The sequence below is a fragment of the Oncorhynchus masou genome, unplaced genomic scaffold (assembly GCF_036934945.1).
Source record: "Oncorhynchus masou masou isolate Uvic2021 unplaced genomic scaffold, UVic_Omas_1.1 unplaced_scaffold_38___fragment_6___debris, whole genome shotgun sequence".
In the NCBI taxonomy this organism is placed as follows: domain Eukaryota; kingdom Metazoa; phylum Chordata; class Actinopteri; order Salmoniformes; family Salmonidae; genus Oncorhynchus; species Oncorhynchus masou.
Window position 1 is genome coordinate 460,333 of NW_027016545.1, and position 26,020 is coordinate 486,352.

Here is a 26,020-nt window from a genome sequence, read left to right on the forward strand (position 1 = left end):
TCAACAAGAAAAAGAGGACAATCTTTATTTCAAACCAGTAATAAAGTGTGACAATCTCAATTCAAACCCAATGAGCAAAGTTTGGCAGAGAATGGTAGGCAACTACAATGACCAGAATGCAAGGCAAGGGCATGTTGGTTTCCATAGTGCAGTTTCACAGTTGTCTTCTGAAAACCAAGATTAGTACTTGGGTTCGGGTGCCTAATTTTGTCAACTAAACGCTACACACAAGCACAATAGGTGTTTTAGCTGACGTCACGAAAACGATGCGCGCGCTTCAATGGGGCAGTGTGTTGTGTAATTCTGGATGGCCAGATAGCTAGCAACAATGACAAGAATCTACCATGTGGGGAATCGTAGGTAGATAGTTTTATCTTGTTCTTGATACCATGTCTTGTTTTTGAGGTGCTTAGACTGAAGTCATGTCTATGCTAATATGGCTCAAATTTGCTAGCCAACTAACAACTGTAATGATCTATTTGAGATAAGTGCTCATTGTGCAAATGTATTGTTTTCGATAAACATTGGAGACTAAATATATAACATTTTGTCATCAATCTAACACAATCTGTTTTGCCCTATAGTCGCGCACGTGTCGGTTTTGTTTCTAAACTATCAACACGTCTATGAAATCCGCTAAAGAAAAAAATTGAACAGAAACGTAACAATTGTTATGTAATATAATAGTTTCACTGGGTAACTTAACGAGAGGGCTGGAGATCATGTTTTTCGTAATACTTATATGACCTTGATCTAACATTTCATTAACATCAGTATGCCATGTATCCATAAGATAAACCGTTGTAGTAGTTGATCTGGCATTGTTCATCAACCGTAGGTCATATCATATACATTGTTTGTCATGCAATGCTTATGTAGGACTAAGAATATAAACGACAGTGTACCCCTTTAAACGCCACATGACCCTTTTATTGCAATGTACTGTCATTAAGTACTGTAAAAACTCCCAACAGGATTTTGTCAGTGCATTGAGTAAACTCACACTGAATTGTATTGTAATCTCAGTGCATTTGTATGCAATCTGATACCATTTCCTTCCCAGAAACATAGCCTACCAGAACTAGTGATGGACAACAGGTGGTGAAGATCTTTCAGAGGAGAGCAAAGAGCCACCATTTTGGATCTGATCAGCCATTGTCTTCAAGTGTTTAACCATTCCATGTTTGCATCTGAAATGGCACCCTATTCCCTATATAGTGCACTACTTTTGGCCAGGCTGGTCAAAAGTAGTGCACTATATATGGAATAGGGTGCCATTTCAGATGCACAACCCATAGTGATGTCATTAAGCCTGTCTCCCATTACATGATCCATTGGCCATCTAAAATAGAGAAAAAACAACTTACTGTACAGTGTGTCTATTTAAAACTACAGCAGGGTAAATAAGCCAGACATCCCTTCCAACCTTACATTATCCAGATTGTGGGCTCTGTGATTGTTTGCATCATTTCCACTGTTGTACACTGTTCTATGAATAAGTGTCTGGAGTTACAAACGTGAGATTCCATTTGAAAAGCATGAGTATTCATTTTATGGCAAATTTTCCTTCAAGGGCACTTCCTCTGCAGTCGACTATGGGTGAATTGCAACATTCAGCGGGGGGGGGGGGCTTTGGGAATTCTAAGTTCCAACAGAACATAGTGTATAAATCAATATCAAATATTTCAGTGCCATTGGACACAGGAAAAATGGGTCACCTTTTTATCTTACACAAATGCTACCTGATTCAAAGTATGGAATGACTCTGTGTAGTGGTTGTATAAGAAATTATAATAATACATTTAGCTAAAATGTGGCTTATTTCCTTCCTTTCTTCTCTGCAACACTTATCAATGACTAATCTTTGTAATTCCATTTCCAAAAGGCTAATTTAATAAAGGACATGATTTTTTTTAGTGCGTTGCCTAGCGGCTGACCTAACTGACTAATAAGATACAATAGCAATAAAAAAAACAGTCTGCGAAAATAAAACAGTTGGGCAGGGGGGAGGAGGATGATAAAGATGAAAAATATATAAAACAACACATTGTTGATATGTGTCTGAGTTCCGTGTATGTCACTAGGCCTGTTTCTCCGCCTCCACTACCCTTGGCATTAATCTGCTTTCTTGTCGTCCGGGTTCTTTTCCTGCTCCTCCTCTTCCTCATTCTCTCCATCCTCCTCGGGGCCCTCCAGCTCCCCGGGGGCCTGTCGAGGCTCGTCCTCCTCGTCGTCCTCCTCCTCCTCATCGTCCCTCTTCATGAGCTCCATGTCCTCCTGGCCATCGTCTGACTCGGCTGTGCAGATGCCATAGCACATCAGGCTGATCACGCCCAGTGGCAGACCAAACAGGAAACAGCCTAGCACTGGGGAGCTGCGAAACACAGACTGAGAGGAGGGAGGGGTGATTGGGGGAAAAGAAGAAGAGATTGGCAGAGATGGAGAGATTGATAGAGAGAGAAAGAGAGAGGAGGTTTGGCAGTGGTGGACAGAAGGTAGGGTGGAACAGTGGAAAGAGTAAAATATATTTATGCTGTTGGATTCTGGGTTAAACTTGGAACATTGCTATCCTAGAGACATGATACATCAGAAGTAAGACTATGGTATCTGAGGGGTGATAGAATGTTTTTTTCATCAGAAGTTAATTGTTATCTGTAAGAGCCAGATGGCTTTGGAATGTGCTGGGTAACCGGGAGGCAGTCACATGATTGCAATGGGTGGAGATCTTTGGGTTAGACATCAAAGGGTTTGAGGTCAGGTCAGATCACCTTAAGGGAGAAGGGACGGTTTATTACCCCATCACTTCGTCTTCCTGTCGAACCATAAAAGATGTAAGGATTGGAGTGAAGGAGGAGTGCCTAAATTGGAGTACATATACTTGTGGTGGAAACATGTTTTGTCTAATTCTGCTGTATTGATCCTCTGGGAAGAATTAAACTTGGTTAAGCTTTCATAGCATCCGTTGAGTTTTTTACTCTGATAATTAGATCCTAACAATGCCCTCTATAAGCCCAAAACATAAACAAATATTCAATGCCAAACATATCATTACCTAACATGCACTTTTTACGCTTGCCTGGCTCAGTTTTCCCTTCTAAACCAAGCTAAACGGCCCTCACAGTCACACACACAACCCCAGGAACCTCAAATATGACTCTGTATAATTTGCCCTCTTTGCTCAGCATTCCCTTATAAACCAACCTAAATTAGCCTCACCTATGGGCACAGATGAGCTCAGGGCACTACTCCAGTGACGCACAATGTCTTCCTCTAAAATATGGATGAGTGGCAGTGAATCATTGGGCCTTAATAGAGCGGGTAGCAGGGGAGACAATGTGCCGAGAGGCAAGACATTCGGTCAAAGGCTGCTGTCATCCAGGAAGGAAAGGAAGAGAAATCCTGCCGACAACGCCAGGGGAAGAAGAGGGATGGTAATTGCCAGGCGTGTGTAATGCTAAAGATGGATGTGCTATGCTAACTCACGCAGCATCATGAGTCATTGGGTCTAATGCGGACCGTTGCTTCCTTGCAGTGATGTGTGTTTGTGTGCACTCAGAGGGCAAGGTGATGGCTGCTTGCTCATCTTGTTCACTGTGAGTGACCAAGGCTAGCAGGGGCACTACTCAAAAGAAACAACTGAGTGCTTCACAATAAAAAATAATGGCATCCTTCTTTCCCATTACAGATTTTAGTGAGGCATGCTTGAACTTCACACAAAAAAACAACAACTGTGAAACTTCTATACAACATTTCAAAATGGTAATTTTAGGCAAAAAAAAAAGCAATGATTCCCCCCCCCCCCCGTGACAATTTTTCATCAATTTATATTTTTTGCTATATTAGCATTTTTCTCAATCTAATCTATCATTTTCTTTTCCATTTCAGGGCACCTTTAAGGTTTATTCTTGGTTCGGGTATAGTCTACTTTCTGAATAGCATTACGCTACTACATCCCATTTTCATTCATATCACAATCAACTAGCTAACCTACTGACTTTACTACACTCGCTAAGTCTAGGGGTGCTAGGCCTAGCTATAACCTGATTTGATGTGTGCGGACCGTGATGTATGCATCTGCCCAGGAGACAGCAACCTTACTTGGGTCCAGGGCTAGCTCAGTCTTGATTCCTTTGTCGGCCAGCTCAAACAAGTTATGGATGTTCAAAGTGGTGACAAAAAAAATCTAAACACAAACAAGGAAACTACAAAAAGGCATGCCCAAAAAATAACTATTCAAACCAAAGGCCCAAATGGCCCTCAAACTGCAGCAGCCTCACGGCTATGCAAGCTGCCACACTGACTGATTACCCACACCTGTGCACAATCAACACTTAACAAAACTTCCTGACAGAGCACAACACCTGACCCAGTTGGTTCTGTCACCTGGGGATGGAGTGTGAAAGTGGTAGTGTAGTGTCTAATTGTACTATAAGAACAGCTCCAACAGTTCAAAGAAAGATTTATTCTCTATCCTTCCTCATTCCCTTCCCTCTCTTTCTGTCATCTTTTCTCTCTGTCACGGTTGCAACTTCCTTTTTCAATACACCACTCCTCTTCTATTGACGAGTCATCTCCTTGTCATACTGGTAACTATCAGGGGAATAATAGTGGGCATTAAGACACATACTAGGGATGCACGATATATCGGTGAACATATTGGAATCGACCGATATTAGCTAAAAATGCCAACATTGGTATCGGCCCAAGTCTAGTTTAACCGATGTCAACGCTGACGTGCATACCTATCTATATAACAAAGGTACATGACGTAATGCAAGCATTTCGCTACACTCGCATTAACATCTGCTAACCATGTGTATGTGACAAATTACATTTGATTTGAATAATGACGGCACGTAAAATGTTGCTATACGTGCAACACAGCATTCCTAAACTAGCCCACAATGTATAATGTGTGGATCGAGCAGTCAACAAGTCAGCAGTCATTTGAAAGAGTAACAACATTTCAGCGAGACAAATCAAAGGCGGAATCCATTAAAGCCAAGATAATGGAATTCATTGCCCTTGACAATCAACCGTTCTTTGTCGTGGGTGATGTTGGCTTTCGCCAACTGGTCGAGCACCGGTACACATTACCAAGTGCGCTATTTTTCAGACGTTGCCCTACCGGAGTTACACAGTAATAGCGTCACTGCTATTAACGTCACCACATACATACGATGGAATGCCGTTTTGGTCTTTGTGTGTCAAAAAAGATACAGTACCACTGTCAACGCTGTACAAAAAAGTCAACCTCGGCCACGAACGATGTGTTTACAATATCGCGTCGGTAATAAAGCATAATTTATTTGACCGCATCTTCTGGGGTAGCTAGCTTTAGCTTGGAACCTAGCTAGCATCAATACAACCAGCCTGAAAACAATGACAAGAAGAACCTGCAGCCATTTTCATTATTCTTAACAATGATTTAGGAATCCTTGTGAGTAAGTATTAGCTAGCTTGCCACTTGTTGTTCGCCTATTGAAATTGAACTTCAGTTCATGAAAATAACTAGCTAGTCAGCAACTTATCCCTGTTGTCCAAAGCTAACGTTATAATCTGGCTAGTGACGCTCGACCACACCGGGTTATGTGTTGTGAAGCTATCCACAATAAGGATTAGTCACAATAGTGGAATTTGCAGTTTGCCTTAAAAATAAAAGAACGTCATTGACAGTAATGCAAATGAATACAAATAGTAGAATATGCCATACTTTCATTTTGAAGGCTAACCGCAAAGTCCACTATTGTGGCTAATCCTTATTGTGGCTAGCTTCACATAGATGCGTTCGCCCACCATTAATCAAATAAGAGCAGTCTTATGAATTAGGGTTATTTTAGATGACACCAAGTATATAGTTAGCTAGCTAACTACAGCTACTGAAACAGATGTGTTATTTGACATGTCAAATAGCAAATACATGCAAATACCCAAACGGCGTTCCATAGAAATCCCATAGAAATCCTGGTTGAGAATGAAACGACTGAACAGCGAAACAGCACAGCAAGTAAGTGAAAGAAATAGGTTTTGTGTGTCCATGTGCGTCCATTTGTGTGTGTTAACTATTTAACTGTACTAGAATGCTTAAAAGGCCGCTAAAATTGTAGATATTGGTTATCGGCATCAGGTTTTTTGGCAAGGAAAATATTGGATAAAAATGTAATATCGGTGCATCACTAACACATACTGTAGCTAGCTACACAGGTTATTGTACAGAGGGCTATTTCCCTCCATATTCTACTTGTTATTCAGAAAATATAATGATAAATATTATTCAAATGAAAAACGGCAACCAAATGTTGTTTTTTCTTAATTGTTTTGATGGAGACATCACGACAGCATACATTTAACCTATGCTGCATACATGGCTAATTTATCCTCCCTCAATCATCCTGTTTTCCCATTTCCCCCTGCTATTTGCCTAATGCTGATTGTGCCCAGCCACTCACCATAATGGTGGACTTGGCATCGAAGGCCACTCGTTTGACCCTCTGGAACATGCCGTCTCCTCCCTGGGCCTGAGGGGAAACACACAGACAGAGGATGTGGTGTTAGAGTGGAGCACTGTGGAGACTGGAATGTGAGTGAGAGAGAGAGATCCGCCTGCCAGCGCTTCCTCATTAGAGTCTTTGACAGCATAGCAGCCATGAGGTGAGCTGGCTGGGCTGGCACGAGCCTGGGGAACAGAACAGGGTTCTTACTCTCCACTGCTGTTTACTTGGTGGGGTTTTGGTTTGTTTTGCCAGGCGAAAAAAAACCCGCTGAACGCTCTGGGAAAGAGAAGGACTTCCGGTGTGTTTGGATTACAGTTGAATTAATCTGTGAATTTATAATAAACAAGAGGGGGAAAGGATGTCACTTTTTCCAGCTGCCATTTAGTGGATTCAATGATGTATAGAAACCCCTGATTGCTGATCCTATGTATTGGCCATTGAGAGGCTTTAAAGCCATCGGTTGGCCATATCGGCACAACCCAGTAGGAGCAGTCCTCCATAGGAATTAATGGAAACCTATAGTATTTAAATTACATGTTTCAACGACAAAATTACATGTCTTTATGTATTTGGTTGTTGTAGTGGGGATAGTTATAGAAGTTCTCTCTAAATATTATACTTTAAGGAATTAAAACATTTTTTACATGTATGTTTAGCTCACAGAATATAATTTAAAAGTATGCATTAAGGTGTCTCTAATAGAATGAATAGGGGAAAAAAATGTATAAAATGCATTTCTATAGCTTCCAAACAATTATTATTCATTATTTTACAACGGTAGGGGGGGTGCCAAGATGGAGGCATGGTGGCTTCAACACAGGGCCCCCCATATGTCATCTAGTGTACATATAAATCATTGAGTATAGTATATTATAATGCCAAATACTGATACTGGAATATATTATATGCCAAATACTGACACTGTAAATAAATATTTAGGAGCCCGAGTAATGGCAGAAAGGCTACATAGAAGAAAAACAATGCAACATAAATGTCAATCTCAATAAAGGATATTGCCAAAGTGTCCATCCAGTCTCATTGGAATTCCCTGGATAAATAAAGACTAAACAAACCCTGGACAGCTGCACAAACAATTTGAGCTTTTTGTTGCAGAATGGTCAAATAAATAGGGGAAGGGAAAAGAAAACCAGCTGTAGCCAAAATGGCGGAGGGGAGTCAGAGAAGAGTGGAGTTATGGACCTGAGCGGAGCCGTCTAGAACACTGTTGATGAAGTGAACCAGCTGCTCCAGGGTCTCCACGGGCTCGCTGGGCAGGAAGTACTGCTCATTAGACGTGTTGAGGATGATGATGGACGGCACCGACACCTCTCTGTGGGGGAGAGAGAAAGAGGAGATTATCACTCTAAAAAAGGTCACAGAAATATGGCAGATAACCAATTCAGAAGATAAACTATGCAGCAAAATGTCAATCTCAATAAAGGATGATTGCAATCGTTCGACTGCAATCATTTTAGCAGTGGAAGGATTGAGGTACAGGCAGGTGGGAGAAATATATTGGAAGGTTGGAGCAGGGATTGAACCCCAGTCTATGGTGAGGAGAGCAGTATATGCCTTTAAGCCTGGAGCATTAGCACTCGACCACGGACTCGGCGATGTACACTGCAATCTATGCTCACATGTCCCAATTTGACCCCTAGGTTTTCAGATTTGACCTCCAACACCTATTCCGAGACACTGGAATGTAAAAGATTTCTATTTTTCTATACTGCAGAATATCCCTCTACCCATATTACATATGGCCAGGAGTTTTTCTGACCATGTGAGCTGACCTGAGAAAACTCAGGGCCGCACTTATTACATGCGCCGAATACAACAGGTGACTGTGATTACAGGGCTACAGAAGGCAGGAGGCCTTTGGCCAGTGGGAGGTCAGGGGTGAGCACTCTCTATTTTAAGCACACTCACTACCTCTATCAAATCAAATCCCATTTTGTTTGTCACATGCGCCAAATACAACAGGTGTAGTCGTGGCAAAAAGTTGAGAATGACACAAATATTAATTTTCACAAAGTTTGCTGCTTCAGTGTCTTTACATATTTTTTGTCAGATGTTACTATGGAATACTGAAGTATAATTACAAGCATTTCATAAGTGTCAAAGGCTTTTATTGACAATTACATGAAGTTGATGCAAAGAGTCAATATTTGCCGTGTTGAACCTACTTTTTCAAGACCTCTGCAAACCTCCCTGGCATGCTGTCAATTAACTTCTGTGCCACATTCTGACTGATGGCAGCCCATTCTTGTATAATCAATGCTTGGAGTTTGTCAGAATTTGTGGGTTTTTGTTTGTCCACCCACCTCTTGAGGATTGACCAAAGGTTTTCAATGGGATTAAGGTCTGGGGAGTTTCCTGGCCATGGACCCAAACATATTGATGTTTTGTTCCCCGAGCCACTTAGTTATCACTTTTGCCTTATGGCAAGGTGCGCCATCATGCTGGAAAAGGCATTGTTCGTCACCAAACTGTTCCTGGATGGTTGGGAGAAGATGCTCTCGGAGGATGTGTTGGTACCATTCTTTATTCATGGCTGTGTTCTTAGGAAAAATTGTGAGTGGGCCCACTCCCTTGGCTGAGAAGCAACCCCACAAATGAATGGTCTCAGGATGCATGACAAAGGACTGATGGTAGCGCTCACCTTGTCTTCTCCGGACTAGCTTTTTTCCAGATGCCCCAAACAATCGGAAAGGGGACTCATCAGAGAAAATGACTTTACCCCAGTCCTCAGCAGTCCAATCCCTGTACCTTTTGCAGAATATTTTTCCTGGAGAGAAGTGGCTTCTTTGCTGCCCTTTTTGACACCATCCTCCAAAAGTCTTCGCCTCACTGTGTATGCAGATGCACTCACACCTGCCTGCTGCCATTCCTGAGCAAGCTCTGTACTGGTGATGCCCCGATCCCGCAGCTGAATCAACTTTAGGAGACAGTCCTGGCGCCTGCTGTACTTTCTTGGGTGCCCTGAAGCCTTCTTCACAACAATTGAACCGCTCTTCTTGAAGTTCTTGATGATCCGATTTAGGTGCAATCTTACTTGCAGCAATATCCTTGCCTGTGAAGCCCTTTTTGTGCAAAGCATGATGACGACGGCACATGTTTCCTTGCAGGCAACCATGGTTGACAGAGGAAGAACAATGACTCCAAGCACCACCCTCCTTTTGAAGCTTTCAGTCTGTTATTTGAACTCAATCAGCATGACAGAGTGATCTCCAGCCTTGTCATCGTCAACACTCACACCTGTGTTAACGGGATTGCAGCCCTAAGAAGTTAACGGGATTGATATGACAACAGCCAGTGAAAGTGCAGAGCGCCAAATTCAAACAACAGAAATATCATAATTAAAATTCCTCAAACATACATGTATCTTTTACCATTTTAAAGGTAATCTTGAGAGAATCACTGACATGATGACAGCTGGTCCTTTTGTGGCAGGGCTGAAATGCAGTGGAATTGATTTTGGGGGATTCAGTTCATTTGCATGGCAAAGATGGACTTTGCAATTAATTGCAATTCATCTGATCACTCTTCATAACATTCTGGAGTATATCGAAATTGCCATCAGAAAAATTGAGGAAGCAGTCTTTGTGAAAATGTATATTTGTGCCATTCTCAAAACTTTTGGCCATGATTGTAGACCTTAATGTGAAATGCTTACTTGCAACAATGCAGTTTTAGGAAAATAGAGTTAAGAAAATAATTACTAACTAAAGTAAAACATTTAATACGAGAAGTAACACAAAATAACTATAATGCGACTATGTGCACGGGGTACGGGTACAGAGTCAATGTGCGGGGGTACAGGTTAGTCAAGGTAATTTGTACATGTAGGTATGGGTAAAGTGACTATGGATAGACAAACAGCGAGTAGCAGCAGTGTAAAAACAAATTGTTCAGCAGTCTTATGTTTTGGGGGTAGAAGCTGTTAAGGAGCCTTTTGGACCTAGACCTGTCGCTGCGGTACCGCTTGCCGTGCAGTAGCAGAGAAAACAGTCTATGACTTCAGTGACTGGAGTCTTTGACAATTCTTTGGGCCTTCCTCTGACACCACCTAGTATATAGGTCCTGGGTGGCAGGAAGCTTGGCCCCAGTGATGTACTGGGCCGTTCGCACTACCCTCTGTAGTGCCTTGCGGTCCGAGGCAGAGCAGTTGCCATACCAGGCAGTGATGCAACCAGAGCATGTGCTCTCGATGGTGCAGCTGTAGAACTTTTTGAGAATCTGGGGACCCATGCCAAATCTTTTCAATCTCCTGAGGGGGAAAAGGTATTGTCGTGCCCTCTTCACTACTTTCTTGGTGTGTTTGGACCATGATAGTGTGTTGAATTTGAAGCTCTCGATCCGCTCCACTACAGCCCCGTCGATCTGAATGGGGGGCGTGTGCGGCCCTCCTTTTCCTGTAGTCCACAATCATCTGCTTTGTCTTGCTCATGTTGAGGGAGAGGTTGTTGTCCTTGCACCACACTGCCAGGTCTCTGACCTCCTCCCTATAGGCTGTCTCATTGTTGTCGGTGGTCAGGCCTACCACCGTTATGTCGTCAACAAACTTAATGATGGTGTTGGAGTCGTGCTTGGCCACCCAGTAGTGGGTGAATAGGGAGTACAGGAGGGGACTGAGCACACATCCCTGATGGGCCCCCGTGTTGAGGATAAGTGTGGCAGATGTGTTGTTGCCTATTCTTACCACCTAGGGTCGGCCCGCCAAGAAATGCAGGATCCAGTTGCAGAGGGAGGTGTTTAGTCCCACGGTCCTTAGCTTAGTGATGAGCTTTGTGGGCACGATGGTGTTGAACGCATATCAACCATGATGCCAATTAAATAGTAGATTATAGTGTAAAACATTTACATTTACATTTAAGTCATTTAGCAGACGCTCTTATCCAGAGCGACTTACAAATTGGACTAAACACAGGTCAGATAAAGATAAACAGTCCAACGAGACCATTCTCTTCTGACCGCGATCACGCACAAGAAACAAAAATAACAAAGAAGCTTTATAGGCAAGACGGGATACACAGTTCTTTTCGATGCGGCTCGACTTTTCCTGAGGGCATTGGTATTTGGTATGGATGAAAGGCAATGCGATGCAGAGTTTTTGGAGTGTCATCTTGATCTTTATGCAAACAGTGTGCGACTCTGGCGGCATCATGGGGCCACAGTTAAAGGAACCTTTACAAATTAGAGCTGACAACTGAATCAGAGGGAGTCCAGCACTGTGTGGCCACACAGCTGAGGTGACATATACAGTGTCACACAGACACAGTGTATCCCAGAAGATCAGACACAACTGCACAGCTCAACTGAGAGAAGGCACACATATAGATACAATGTACACGTGCGTGCACACTCACTCACACACACACACACACACACACACACACACACACACAACTACACAGACCAGCTGAGATAAAGCAGGTTGTGCATCACTGTGCACACCGCAGCTGAGCTTAGGCACACAAGCTGCGCACACACACTAGCTTTGTAGACAGCCCTCCACTACACCACCATTAGGCTGAGATCTGGAGCTGTGCATGCACACACACACACACACAAACAACCCCCCCCCCCACAAACCCTATGTGAGTACTCCATCTGACATTCAGCCGAGAACCAACAGATGGCAGACATTTTGAATCAACATGGATTAGCCCATTCACCTTTCAGAGAGCAGACTGCTGGGTCTTTTCAGCAGCACTTCCACTCTCACTCTGCCTGCTTTGCGCATGCATATTGCAGAATGGCTCTCAGTCATAGCAACGGCCATTACGGAGAGTGTGAGAGTCGCCATGGCTCTGGCTCCTCCAGTTTCCACCCAAACACAATGCAATACTCAAACAGACGGGCAGAAACACTAAAGCCAGCCTCAGACGTTAAATGACATGGGACTAGGGAGTGTGCGTGCTTGCATGCGCGCACATGTCTGTGTGTGTGCACGTGTGTGTGTCTGCCAGATATGACTGGGTGCTTCTCGCTGCCAGAGAAGGAGCCCAGTAATCTGTGTGATGAAGGAGGGGAGGATAAAAGGCCATCAGATTTATTTCCCTGGCCTTCCTAAGGGAGTGGGATTAGTGGCCATTGACAGGCCGGGATTTTATTCCTCAAAGGAGGCCAATTAATCCTGGGCAAACTCTGTCCGGGGCCGTCCAAAAGAATCACAGAGGACACACACACACACACACACACACACACACACACACACACACACACACACACACATATACACAAGCATGCAAACAATTGTGTAATCACTACCCACCCTATACACATTTTAATATGTATGTCTATTATAATCCCCCATCACAGTGTCAGCATTACACACAGACACACAGTGTACTTCGATCACAGACATATTCACAGTAACACATTTGCTGTCATCACAAACACACTCTGTAAGCCCCTGGTGTGATTAAAAGAGCATGTTTACTGTAATCTCCCTCACACAAACAATAACATTCCGAGGTATTTAACCCCCCCTTCACATACACTAGGGTTGTCATGATGCTAATATCGCAATTCATCCGAATTCCCATGTTAAGGAAACAAAACATGAAGCAGACCTGTTTTTGGGGGATCATAATGTTGAAAAAATATATATATATCAGTCATTTTTTCAAGGACCATCGAGTTCAGTCTGCTCCGTGTTTTCTTTTTTTGCGATGGAAAATCTGGTATCATGACAACCCTAACCACACACACGCTTTGGTCACACTCATATTAAAAAAGGGAAACCAGGTGAATCCAAACGAAAGCTATGATCCCTTATTGATGTCACCACTTCAGTCAGTGTAGATAAAGGGGGAGGAAACAGGTTAAAGAAGGATTTTTAAGCCTTGAGACAATTGAGGCATGGATTGTGTATGTCTGCCATTCAGAGGGTGAATGGCCAAGACAAAAATATGGAAGTGCCTTTGAACTGGGTATGGCAGTAGGTGCCAGGCACACCGTTTTGTGTCAAGAACTGCAACACTGCTGTGTTTTTGACCGTTTTCTGTGTGTATCAAGAATGGTTCAGCACCTAAAGGACATCCAGCCAACTTGGCTGGATTGACTCCAAGCATTGGAGTCAACATGGGCCAGCATCCCTGTGAAAAGCTTTTAATACCTTGTATAGTCTACGCCCCGATGAATTGAAGCTGTTCTGAGGGCAAAGGGGGATGCAGCTCAATATTAGGAAGGTGTTCCTAATGTTTGGTATACTCCGTGTATTATGTATGTATGCATGGTTGCATGCATACATCACACACACACACACACACTGTCCTGTGCCCCCGCTGCCCCGCTGTGATCCTGCTGGCCCTGCCAGGCTTGGCGGTCCGGGCTAATTAACAGTGTGGTGGTGTCAGAACAACAGCAGCACAGGCCTCTCAGAGCATGACACCACACAACGCAGCAGCGAGCCCTGTCACGCAGCTCCATACTGGGGCTTACTGCATCATTAGCACAGCTCTCCCTCCGACAGCCATTAAAGCACAGGCCCAATAAGACTCTAATCCACCAGCTTCATAGGACTCGTGTATTCTCCCCTTCTCCACGGCGGTATCTATACAAGGTAAACCTGGCAGGGAGCTAGCATTAGTGATGGGGGAAAAAAATAAAAAGATACAGTTACATATCGGGATATATATATATATTTTTTTTTTTTACAATATACAGTGGGGCAAAAAAAATATTTAGTCAGCCACCAATTGTGCAAGTTCTCCCACTTAAAAAGATGAGGCCTGTAATTTTCATCATAGGTACACTTCAACCATGACAGACAAAATTAGGAAAGAAAATCCAGAAAATCACATTGTAGGATTTTTTTATGAATTTATTTGCAAATTATGGTGGAAAATAAGTATTTGGTCACCTACAAACAAGTAAGATTTATGGCTCTCACAGACCTGTAGGTATTCTTTAAGAGGCTCTTCTGTCCTCCACTCGTTACCTGTATTAATGGCACCTGTTTGAACTTGTTATCAGTATAAAAGACACCTGTCCACAACCTCAAACAATCACACTCCAATCTCCACTATGGCCAAGAACAAAGAGCTGTCAAAGGACACCAGAAGCAAAATTGTAGACCTGCACCAGCCTGGGAAGACTGAATCTGCAACAGGTAAGCAGCTTGGTTTGAAGAAATCAACTGTGGGAGCAATTATTAGGAAATGGAAGACATACAAAGACCACAGATAATTTCCCTCGATCTGGGGCTCCACGCAAGATCTCACCCCGTGGGGTCAAAATGATCACAAGAAGGGGGGCAAAAATCCCAGAACCACACGGGGGGACCTAGTGAATGACCTGCAGAGAGCTGGGACCAAAGTAACAAAGCGTACCATCAGTAATACAATACGCTGCCAGGGACTCCAGGGACTGCCAGGGACTCAAATCCTGCAGTGCCAGACGTGTCCCCAGTACATGTCCAGGCACGTCTGAAGTTTGCTAGAGAGCATTTGGATGATCCAGAAGAAGATTTGGAGAATGTCATATGGTCAGATGAAACCAAAATATAACTTTTTGGTAAAAACTCAACTCGTCGTGTTTGGAGGACAAAGAATGCTGAGTTGCATCCAAAGAACACCATACCTACTGTGAAGCATGGGGGTGGAAACATCATGCTTTGGGGCTGTTTTTCTGCAAAGGGACCAGGACGACTGATCCGTGTAAAGGAAAGAATGAATGGGGCCATGTATCGTGAGATTTTGAGTGAAAACCTCCTTCCATCAGCAAGGGCATTGAAGATGAAACGTGGCTGGGTCTTTCAGCATGACAATGATCCCAAACACACCGCCCGGGCAACGAAGGAGTGGCTTCGTAAGAAGCATTTCAAGGTCCTGGAGTGGCCTAGCCAGTCTCCAGATCTCAACCCCATAGAAAATCTTTGGAGGGAGTTGAAAGTCCGTGTTGCCCAGCAACAGCCCCAAAACATCACTGCTCTAGAGGAGATCTGCATGGAGGAATGGGCCAAAATACCAGCAACAGTGTGTGAAAACCTTGTGAAGACTGACAGAAAACATTTGACCTCTGTCATTGCCAACAAAGGGTATATAACAAAGTATTGAGATAAACTTTTGTTATTGACCAAATACTTATTTTCCACCATAATTTGCAAATAAATTCATTAAAAATCCTACAATGTGATTTTCTGGATTTTTTCTCTCATTTTGTCTATCATAGTTGAAGTGTACCTATGATGAAGATTACAGGCCTCTCATCTTTTTAAGTGGGAGAACTTGTACAATTGGTGGCTGACTAAATACTTTTCTGCCCCACTGTATTGTATCGTTTTAACAAAGTCGCAATATTATTGCGCTAGTTGGCTGTACCTGCACCAAAACGGCAGTATTTTTCCTTCATAGCTTGTTCTCGATCTTCTTTTTAAATAGGGAGCCATTTTGTTTTTAGCACTTGACTGATCAAAACTCATTCTCATGGCTCTCTCTTGTCCCTCTGCAGCAGACATATGGTAAGCAATATGTTTGGAACATCGAATCGCACTAAAATCACAGTATCAAATCGCAATACATAGAGAATCGCAATACATATCGTATCAACACCTATGTCTCATGGTAATTCTGGCAATTCCCAGCCCACTAAAAGCAAATGACGGTCAGTCCCGGGTAATTGACGGATCCAACAGAGTGCATTTTAATAGCGGAGGCCAACTTTAAATTGCGGTTTTATGGAGTCTGACAGTGTGAGGTTACTGCGGTAGCCTAGGAAACCTGGGAAGGGAGTAGGGGGAAGAGAGGAGGAGGCAGTAGAAGGGAGGAGGAAGAGACAGGAAGGTGGTGGTAGAAGAAAGGGGTGGTAGAGGGGAGGAGGGGAGGATGTACAGAAGCCTGAGAGATGGAGGAGAAAAAGGAGGAGACGCTCACCCCATAATGAGGCTGTTGATGTAGTCGTTTCCATCCATGTGGCCAAACTGGAAGTCTCTGGGGAGATGGAACAAGACGAGCAACAAAGTGAGACACAACATGCATACAAACCAGCTCATTTATGACAAACAACTCATCATAAGACCAACAAAATGAAAGGAGACCAACTCATATAAGCATTGCTATCCTAACAAGAGTTATAACACAAGTTTCCTATGAAGACTGAACCAAGGACTCCCTTCTCTCTCCAACGGCACGTAATAGCAAAATAACACAAAATTCACGGTCCAAAAAAGTATCGGATGATTTCCCTAAAAACGGTAAGGCAGAGGAAGGAAGAATACCATTTGTATCTCATTGTGTTGTTCTGTGTTGGCGCATGCCATTTGTATATCTCATTGTGTTGTTTTGTGTTGGCGCTTGTGTGATGCATTGTGGGAAGAAAGCAGGCGATAGGGATGGAAGGGGTCTGCAGCAGAAGCCGAGGGAACTGGGAAGAACCCAGTCATTTGCACTGAGAGACGGATTATGGCCGCCTCAACATATATATTACATTCATATTAAATCATGGTTCCATCTGGAACACCTGTCCCCTGGGTGCCAAACAATACAGCCGGTGCCAATATCAATGACATGTTTATGAAGACACTCAACTATTATTAAACCCGATCTAATCTGGTTAGGCTGAAGCTCAGTCAGATAATATTGGGCTAAAGACTGAGTACTTGAAGGAAGTGAGGCTTGTTGAATTCTTATTCTAAGATACCAAGCAATTATGAGACATTACTCTTACCTAGGGGTAAGCTAGTTTATGGACTTCAATGAATGAATTCAGTGTGTGTTCGTGTGTGTGTGTACATGTGAGAGACTTTTGGAAGAATATATTATACACATTTTATGTGGTGAGCGTGTCTATAAATGTCAGTTCATCATAGCAATCACCATAGCTCTCCCTACTCAACCGCATAAATATTGCTGTCTCCCTCCCGTTCCCCCTGTCTTCACCTCCCTCTACCTCCCTCCCACTCTCTTTTCAACTCTCTGCTGTGCAACAGACCCACAACGCTAACTCACAATCACTCAAATACACATACCCCCAACCCATAGCACACAGACACACACACCTAGCCAGCACCCAAACACACACAGAGAGAATAACACACAACACACACACAGACACGTCTCCTTGGGTAGTCTCCTCTCAGAGATTGCATTTATCGCTCTGTCACACTGTTGCGGATGGAGGGCGAGCTGAATGCCACAGTATTCATTACCGCCCTCACACACCGCTTCACTCATCCAAATGACATCTATCTGCATCAGTCGCCTGCCCTCCGTGTCTGCCTCAGTCTCCGTGTCTGCCTCAGTCTCCGTGTCTGCCTCAGTCTCCGTGTCTGCCTCAGTCTCCGTGTCTGCCTCAGTCTCCCTCAGTCTCCGTGTCTGCCTCAGTCTCCGTGTCTGCCTCAGTCTCCGTGTCTGCCTCAGTCTCCGTGTCTGCCCACCAGAAGGGGCACTAACAAGGGGGGTGTGACGTAATTACAACGAGCCATCTAGCATTTAGGTTGTGTCAAAACACAGGGCTATAATCTAACTGTGAATCAGGAGAGTGTGATGACTTCAAAAACAAGGCGCGATAGCGTGGCAGATAGTCTAACTGATGATAGGGATCTGTGAAATTCAATCAGCTCTAATGTGGCTGCCTGGAGAGGAGAAGAAACACTTTGATCATAGAGATTTTAGATAATACGTCTTCATTTAGCTAGAGGGCCAGCACCGGTGAATTAACTAGTAAAGAGAAAGAGCAATATGGAGTGTGTGCCAAGTATGGTGAGATTCTGTACATTGACACTAATATGTAGGACTATGTATGGGACGAGGGTCTGTACTGCAGTGAATGCATTTGATATGTGTTCTTACGCATCAGCCTTATGAATCCCATTTCGAGTTTGTCGCGAGGTAGATCACTTCTTAATTAAAGCAAAATGAATCCATTGCACGCACCATTCTGTAATGTAGTGTTCCATTCACACTGGTGATAGTTTAATAAGGTATTCTTACAGGAGAACAAAGTCTCGTGAGGTAATACGTTCCCCCAACTGTGCAGCAACTGACAGCTCCAGAGGAGCGCCTATTTTTGGAAAGCCTGACATTTTGCATAATTTACCTCCCCACTGATACTGAATGAAACCAGACATGTCCTCAAAGAAGTACAGCTGGTTAGGCTGTCTCCCCACAGCGATCCCTTGTAATAAGTGTGTGTGTGTGTGTGTGTGTGTGTGTGTGTGTGTGTGTACACTTGTTCTTCTAACCTCGTGGGGACCTGAAATCTCCAAATGTTCCCACAAGGATAGTAAAACAAGGACCATGAAGACAAAAACTATTTTAAGTTTAGGGTTAAAATTAGGGTTATAATTAGGGGTTAGATTTAGGATTAGAGTTAGGGGTTAAGGTTAGGGATTAGAGAAAATAGGATTTTGAATGGAAATACATTTAAGGACAGAAAAACTAAAGTTTGTGTGTGTATGGTTATGAATATATGAATGGTCCATCTCCATCCAAACACTTACCTGTTAAAATGCTCCCTGTATTCCTTTGCCACTCTCTGAATCAGAGTCTTTAATCTAACAGACAAATCAAAGAAAGAGGGAAAGGTACCACATTAGTTCACATCAGTCCACATCGTGACGCTCTACCCACCTGCATCAATTTGTGGGCATACCAAACAATAAATGCAGCGCTTATCTTTAGTTGAAAAAGCTGGGCGTTTTTAAATGCCGCCGCAGCGGTTTCCATGGAAGCGTGCGATTGTAATTTGTCTAGCAGCACTAGGCTTTAATTTCACAATGTTCTTTTGTACCTGCCGCTTTCCTCTGTCGGGTCCTTCTCGTCGATGACTGCAATCGCCACCAATTTGCCTGTAGAGGGAGAGAGGGATTACAAATCACACTCACAAACAGACAGCAGAAGAGAAGGCGGGAGGACAATAGCCTGAAGATAAAAGGCTTTGGGGGAGATATAGCACATCACTACAGAAGCAGCTAAAACAAAGAAAGCACCAACCAAGGTTTCTATTAATTTGGTGACTTCTTGGTGGTTCTAGAACCAGTGGGCGGAGGCTATTCAGGTGCAGTGGAAGGGGAAGAGGCCCATCAGAACAAGACAAATGGACTCATAAAACAACTGCCATACAACTTAAGATGGGTGTACATGTATTGTTCAGTGTTCAGGCTTGTGGACTGATGCAGGAAGGAAGCACTTAGTCGGAAATGGTAAGAACTACTCCGCCCTCTGCTGGCGTGTCATATAGCATTACATGACAAAGCCTTGGTTGAGGTTATTATGTTGAATGTACTGATAGGATGCGATACGGGGAGTGGCCCAATCCCAAATCGACCCCTTGACTCTCAGATCTCCACAAGTGCACAGAGACTGATTGGTGTAAGCAATAGGGTAAAACGTTGGAGTTGGAGCTATTACCAAATTGCTTACACCTGTCAAATCCACCCAGATAGCCACAAGTGCACAGGATTATGGAAGAGGCCTATACTGTGCTTGTCAGTAGGTTGGTAGAGTACAGAATGTATACTGTACCTGTCTCTCCCAGTTCATACAGGGTGAAGCCATCGATCTGCAGGTAGCTCTGAAATCGTTCTTTGTTAACCCAGGAAGACAAGCCACCGTCCACGTACTCTGCAATTACAGAGAATAACAAGACAACAGAGAAATGTCAAGCATTGATGATCAATTGAGAAAACAACAGTTTACAGAGAATGGTTCAATTGAGTATCGATGCGTGGTTGGGAAGTAGAAGGTCAGACTAATTACTTACTTACTACCTGTTGATATTCGCTATGTGAGGAAGACAAGCTCGCATGCACGCACACAGTTTCCCACCCATCCAGACACTACAAAGAGGGCCACACAGTGGAGTTGTGGCTGGACCATCGACACCACCTCTACTCAAGCTAGTCCTATACTGAACTGCATCATCATCCAGCTGTGGAGGACCTCTTCTTATGAACTGGCAGCTCCCTGAACTATTATTCTATATATATTTTTTTTTACAGATTTTGTATGAAAATCGCAATATAAAATAAATATATATTATTATTATTATGTAAGGATGTGCTATTGGACCAGTGTTCTGCCAGATAGTTGTCTATAGGTGAAGTGGTCTGGCAGGATATATTTCAGAACTGCTGCTTACTATAGACTTTTGTAGTATACTGCAGAATACTATACTGCACACTGTTATAACACTTGATTACATAATGTTTACTTTAGTATTTTTAGATCGATTGGACTGCTAGATAGCTTTTCTGCTAGCAGTGTCGATGCTGTTCTGATTTAAACGTGCGGTCTCTTGGGAGCTCATGCCATGGATTTCCTCTGAGGTTCCCACTCAATCGTGTAGTGCTTACGATATAATTTTGAAATATACTGTAGAATACTATAAAGCACAAATACAAGCACAAAAGTAGATACAATGCATTAAGACATTTGTTGAGAAAAATACAAAATAAGTTTAAAATGTAGGGATGCACGATATAAATTGGTAAGCATATCGGAATCGGATGATATTAGCTAAAAATGCCAAACAATGGCATCGGCTCAATGTATAGTTTAACGCCGATGTGCAAAACCGATGTCAAAGCTGACGTGTATACCTGTATAACGTAGGTAGATGATGTAATGACGCCACAAAAAATACAGCGCTACACTTACAACACAGCATTCCTAACCTAGCCCACAATGTCTGCTCTGTGGATCTATTTTGAAGTTTCAAAGGAAGACAACAAAAAGGCCCGTATGAGGGCGGCAGGTATCCTAGTGGTTAGAGCGTTGGGCCAGTAACCGAAAGGTTGCTCGATCGAAGCCCCGAGCTGACAAGGTAAAAAGCTGTATTTCTGCACCTGAACAAGGCAGTGTTCCTAGGCCGTCATTGTAAATAAGAATGTCTTTACTGACTTGCCTAGTTAAATAAAGGTTCAAATAAAAACGTTTGTGCTGCTATTATTTCCTGAGGGGGGAAAGTGAAATCTTTCAATACCACAAACCTAATTACTCATTTGAAAGTGCATCACCCCTAGAAGTTCAGCAACTACTTAGAACAAAAGCAGAGAAAAACTAAGTGCACACTTCCAACATCTAAACAAGTTCAAGTTGAGCAGCCACTTGAAAGAGTAAGAAAATTTCAGCGAGACAATTCAAAGGTTGAAATCCATTAACGCCAAGATAATGGAATTCATTGCCCTTGACAATCAACCCTTCTCTAACGTGGATGATGTTGGCTTTCGCCGACTGATCGAGCCCCGGTACACACGACCAAGTAGGTGCTCTTTTCCCCCCAGATGTGCCCAACCGGAGTTACACAGTATTGTTGAAACGCACATACATGAGCTACTTGCTATGGGCGTCACTACTTTTAGCTTCACGACTGACATTCGGGCCAGCGATGTCAGCCCCATGGGTATGCGGAGTCTGGGTCAACGAGGATTTCGTACTGAGGAAAGCCGTATTGCAAACTCAAGAATGTGCTGGTTCTCATATCGCTGCTGCCATTTCAATGGCACTTGAGAACATGTTTGAAACGTAACATGACAAAGGATTTGGAAGAATGTGGAGTCGCCAGTTTGCCATGCATGGCACACACGCTGCAACTGGATGTGAACAAAGGTGTTTTGGCCCAACGCAGCATATCTGACACAGTGGCAACAGGTAGGAAGATAGTGGGTCATGTTAAACACTCACAGCTGGCATACAGCCGCCTGCAAGCAACACTGGAGCAGCTTGGAGTGAAAACAAAAAGCTTAAGCAAGACATTTCCACCAGATGGAACAGTACTTTTTACATGATGGAGAGCGGTTTCCCCATCCTAGCTAAAGCTGTGTGCAAGTATCTTGGTGCTCCCTGTACTAGTGTGGACAGCGAGTGCCTTTTCAGTGCAGCTTCAAACATTGTAGACAAAAACATAAACAGACTCTCTTGTGACAAAGCTGAGCAGGTGAAGAAAAACCACCCCCAAATGTTAAAATTGGAAAATGACCAATGGCTTTTCTTTAGTTTATTCGTGGCTGGTATAGGTCAACATTTTCATTTAATTTAAAACAAAGCATTTTTGTTATTGTTTATTATTTTTTATTTCCTAAATGAAAGATGAGATGATGTGTTGTAAATTTGCTCACATTTTACTAGTCAAGTCAGTTGAGCACATTTGAAAAGTTAAGTTGTGCCATTTATAGCAGTTTATGACATAACCTAGAGACAGTCATTTTTCAAGGAGCTAAAGCTAAAATGATTAACTGCATTTTAGTTAAAACCAATATTTATTTCAAAGCATTTTTAAGTTTCTCCATACGGTCAAGATTGGATAGTAAGAGGAGCCACCAACAACTTAACCATCTTTGTAATATTTGTGTCATGAATATCTGTTGTGTGATAAAACACATTCATGGATTTGTCATTTACAAGTTATCAAACAATCTGTTACTAACTGAACAAATGAAACTTTGTTTAAACTATTTAACTGTACTGGAACGCTTAAAAGGCCACTATCGGTATCGGGCAAAAATGTCATTGTCACGTGTACTCCCTCTCCGGCCTCTAAGTCACCAGGCTGCTCATTATGGCGTACACCTGTCACCATTGTTACGCACACCTGCGCATCATCAGACTCACCTAGACTTCATCACTTCCCTGATTACCTTCCCTATATATATGGCACTCCCTTTGGTTCCTTCCCCAGGCGTTATTGTTATTCATGTCTGTGCGTTGTTTCTTGTTTTGTATTATGTTGCGTTCATTTATTGAAACACTCACTCCCTGAACTTGCTTCCTGACTCTCAGCACACATTGTTACAGTCATATTGGTGCATCCCTATTAAAATGTATTTCCATTGTTTTCCTAGTTCACATTTACACTTAAACCCACATGGAGAAATGCTAAAGCCAGTGCAAGAATATCCTTTTGTTTACAGTGGGTTTGTTGGGAGAGGCTTTGCTGGTTGGAGGTCCAGGCAGTTTATTGGCAGCGCCCTCCAATCAGTTGACTGTCTAAATTAAGTAAATATGCGTTTCTAAAATATCAATTGTTTATGTAAATGCAGTGGTTAACCGTTTATTTTCTACCATCAGAAGTGCAGTACTGTTTGTCACTGTTTTTGGTCATCTGAAAGCACTGTTGTATCTCAGAAAGCCATCTAGTGGAAGTAACAGATCTAAGAAGTCACTTTGGTGTACTCTTAATGCATGTTGTGTGTCAAATAAGCACACCTAATTCTCTAAGCTTTACAGTAAATGTTCTTGCAATTCTATGCATTTAGCCATGTCTAATGTGTATTCATATGATATTTGAGGGGGCCACTGTGCTAAGTCAGCACTTCAACTTAATCAGCCCTGTAGTCTATAACCTGGTCAAGTTAATAAACTTTGCTTGTTCTTTATATCTGACTCTGAAATGTTTACCTATAAATGGGCCTAGAACCTAAAGTTTAGATGTTACAATTGTAATACAAATTGTACATTTTTACTGAAGTGTTGTCTGGTCTGTTACATTGCTCAGAACTGTTGAACCAACTCAATAGGTGGCCTGTCACGAACCAGTGTGTCTTATGTTCTGGTTGAGGTGTTCCCCTCAACAAACAGTAACTGGCGTAGTCTGGTAGTTGTGCAATTTTAGCTAAGGTGTTACTACAATATACTACGGTCATGTCCGCAAAAACACTACAGTAAATACTAGTCACGTAGGCGAAAACACTACAGTAAATACTAGTCACGTAGGCGAACACACTGCAGTAACTAAAACAGTATACTACAGTCATGTCCGCAAAAGCAGTAAAGTGAACACTATAGTTTATATAATACTACAGTGTTTAGACTAGTATACTATATCTCTCTTTTTTTCATGTGGGTGTGTTGTGTCAAAGCTGGCATGTTGTGAATCAGGGTGGCTAAAAACATCTGGAGGAAATGGTCATGCGAATAGTTTTACAAACATGAAAACAGTTTTGTTGACACACACATTCTATGAATGAACAACATCAGACCGAAGATGTTATTTAAGCATTTTAGAAGACTCTGATTCACAAGACAACGAACACAGGTCTCAAATTCTACTGTGCAACTATCTGTGTAGGCCTGGATTCTTTTCACACTGTGACATCTGGATGAATAATACCCCCCTCTCCCCCGACCTTATTAGCCTAACAATTTTGTTTCTGTATACAACCACACTGGTGAATGACTCAGAGAAAAAAAATGCCATTCACAATCAGGAAGCAGCTAGTCTGAGCTCTTTTCAATTTTACAGTGCATGCATAACTCCCCCGCTTCATTAAAACCGCAATGATAAATTGTCATATTCAACACTACAATTTCCTGAGTGCAAACCAACCTCATGTTCTTTTTCTTTTTGTGTGACCCCTTTTCATGTATCTTAATTGGGAGTTACAGGTACAATATACAAGGAAAAGAAACAAAAATAAGTGATCCTCCACCCCTAACCTCCCATCCCATTCACCCAACCCAGCCTCCCTGTGAGCACAGAAAACACTCCACATACCACCACTTCCCCTGGGCCTGACAGAAATGACAGTAAAATAAAACAAAAATTAAATGCAAATACACAAACATAAACAGTACCAGTAAAAAGTTTGGACAAACCTGCTCATAACAGGGTTTATATTTTTCAATTAACAGGTGTGCCTTGTGGAATTTCTTTCCTTCTTAATGTGTTTGAGCCAATCAGTTGTTGTGACAAGGTAGGGGTGGTATACAGAAGATCACCCTATTTGGTAAAAGACCAAGTCCATATTATGGCAAGAACGGTTCAAATATGCAAAGAAAAACGAAAGTCCATCACTACATTAAGTCAATGTGGAACATCGCGAGAACGTTTTAAAGGTTTCTTGAAAGTTTCTTCAAGTGCAGTCACAAAAACCATCAAGCGCTATGATGAAACGAGGACCGCCACAGGAAAGGACGACCCAAGAGTTACCTCTGCTGCAGAGGATAAATTCATTTGAGTTCACTGCACCTCAGAATGCAGCCCAAATAAATGCTTCAGAGTTCAAGTAACAGACATCTCAACAACAACTGTTCAGAGGAGACTGCATGAATCAGGCATTCATGGTCGAATTGCTCCAAAAGAAACCACTACTAACGAACACCAATAAGAAGAAGAAACTTGCTTGGGACAAGAAACATGAGTATAGGACATGAGTCCGGTGGAAATCTGTCCTTTTGTCTGACGAGTCCGAATTTGAGATTTTTGGTTCCAACCGCGTCTTTGTGAGACGCAGAGTAGGTGAACGGATCATCTCCGCATGTGTGGTTCCCAACCGTGAAACATGGAGGAGGGGTGATGATGTGGAGGTGCGTTGCTGGTGACACTGTCAGTGATTTATTTAGAATTCAAGGCTCACTTAACCAGCATGGCTACCACAGCATTCTACAGCGATACACCATCCCATCTGGTTTGTGCTTAGTGGGACTATCATTTGTTTTTCATGAGGACAATGACCCAACACACCTCCAGGCTGTGTAAGGGCTATTTGACCAAGAAGGAGAGTGAAGGAGTGCTGCGTCAGATGACCTAGCGTCCACAATCAGCCGACCTCAACCCAAATGAGAAGGTCTGGGATGTGTTGG

General features: G+C 42.8%; 1 protein-coding gene across 1 annotated transcript; it reads right to left on the reverse strand.

Moving 5' to 3' along the window:
- On the reverse strand, window positions 1–21,840 carry LOC135538719 (protein disulfide-isomerase TMX3-like). The gene is made up of 8 exons (XM_064964625.1): window positions 21,777–21,840; window positions 19,964–20,062; window positions 19,230–19,287; window positions 18,940–18,993; window positions 16,373–16,429; window positions 7,695–7,824; window positions 6,450–6,518; window positions 1–2,388 (listed from the first exon to the last, which is right to left on the reverse strand). Exons 1-8 carry the CDS (start codon window positions 21,838–21,840, stop codon window positions 2,116–2,118), a joined length of 804 nt encoding a protein of 267 aa, XP_064820697.1. The 3' UTR covers window positions 1–2,115.
- Between the last annotated feature and the right edge of the window lie 4,180 nt (window positions 21,841–26,020).

Bases quoted from the DNA above. Each gene is read 5' to 3' on its own strand.
- LOC135538719 (XM_064964625.1), bottom strand. From the start codon at position 21,840: ATGGGGCTGACATCGCTGGCCCGAATGTCAGTCGTGAAGCTAAAAGTA. The intron at 20,063-21,776 runs GTAGCTCATGTA...CTGTAATTGCAG, and splicing joins AGTAGTGACGCCCATAGCAA to AGTACGTGGACGGTGGCTTG. The intron at 2,389-6,449 runs GTGAGTGGCTGG...CCCTCCTCTCAG, and splicing joins ATGCCAAGTCCACCATTATG to TCTGTGTTTCGCAGCTCCCC.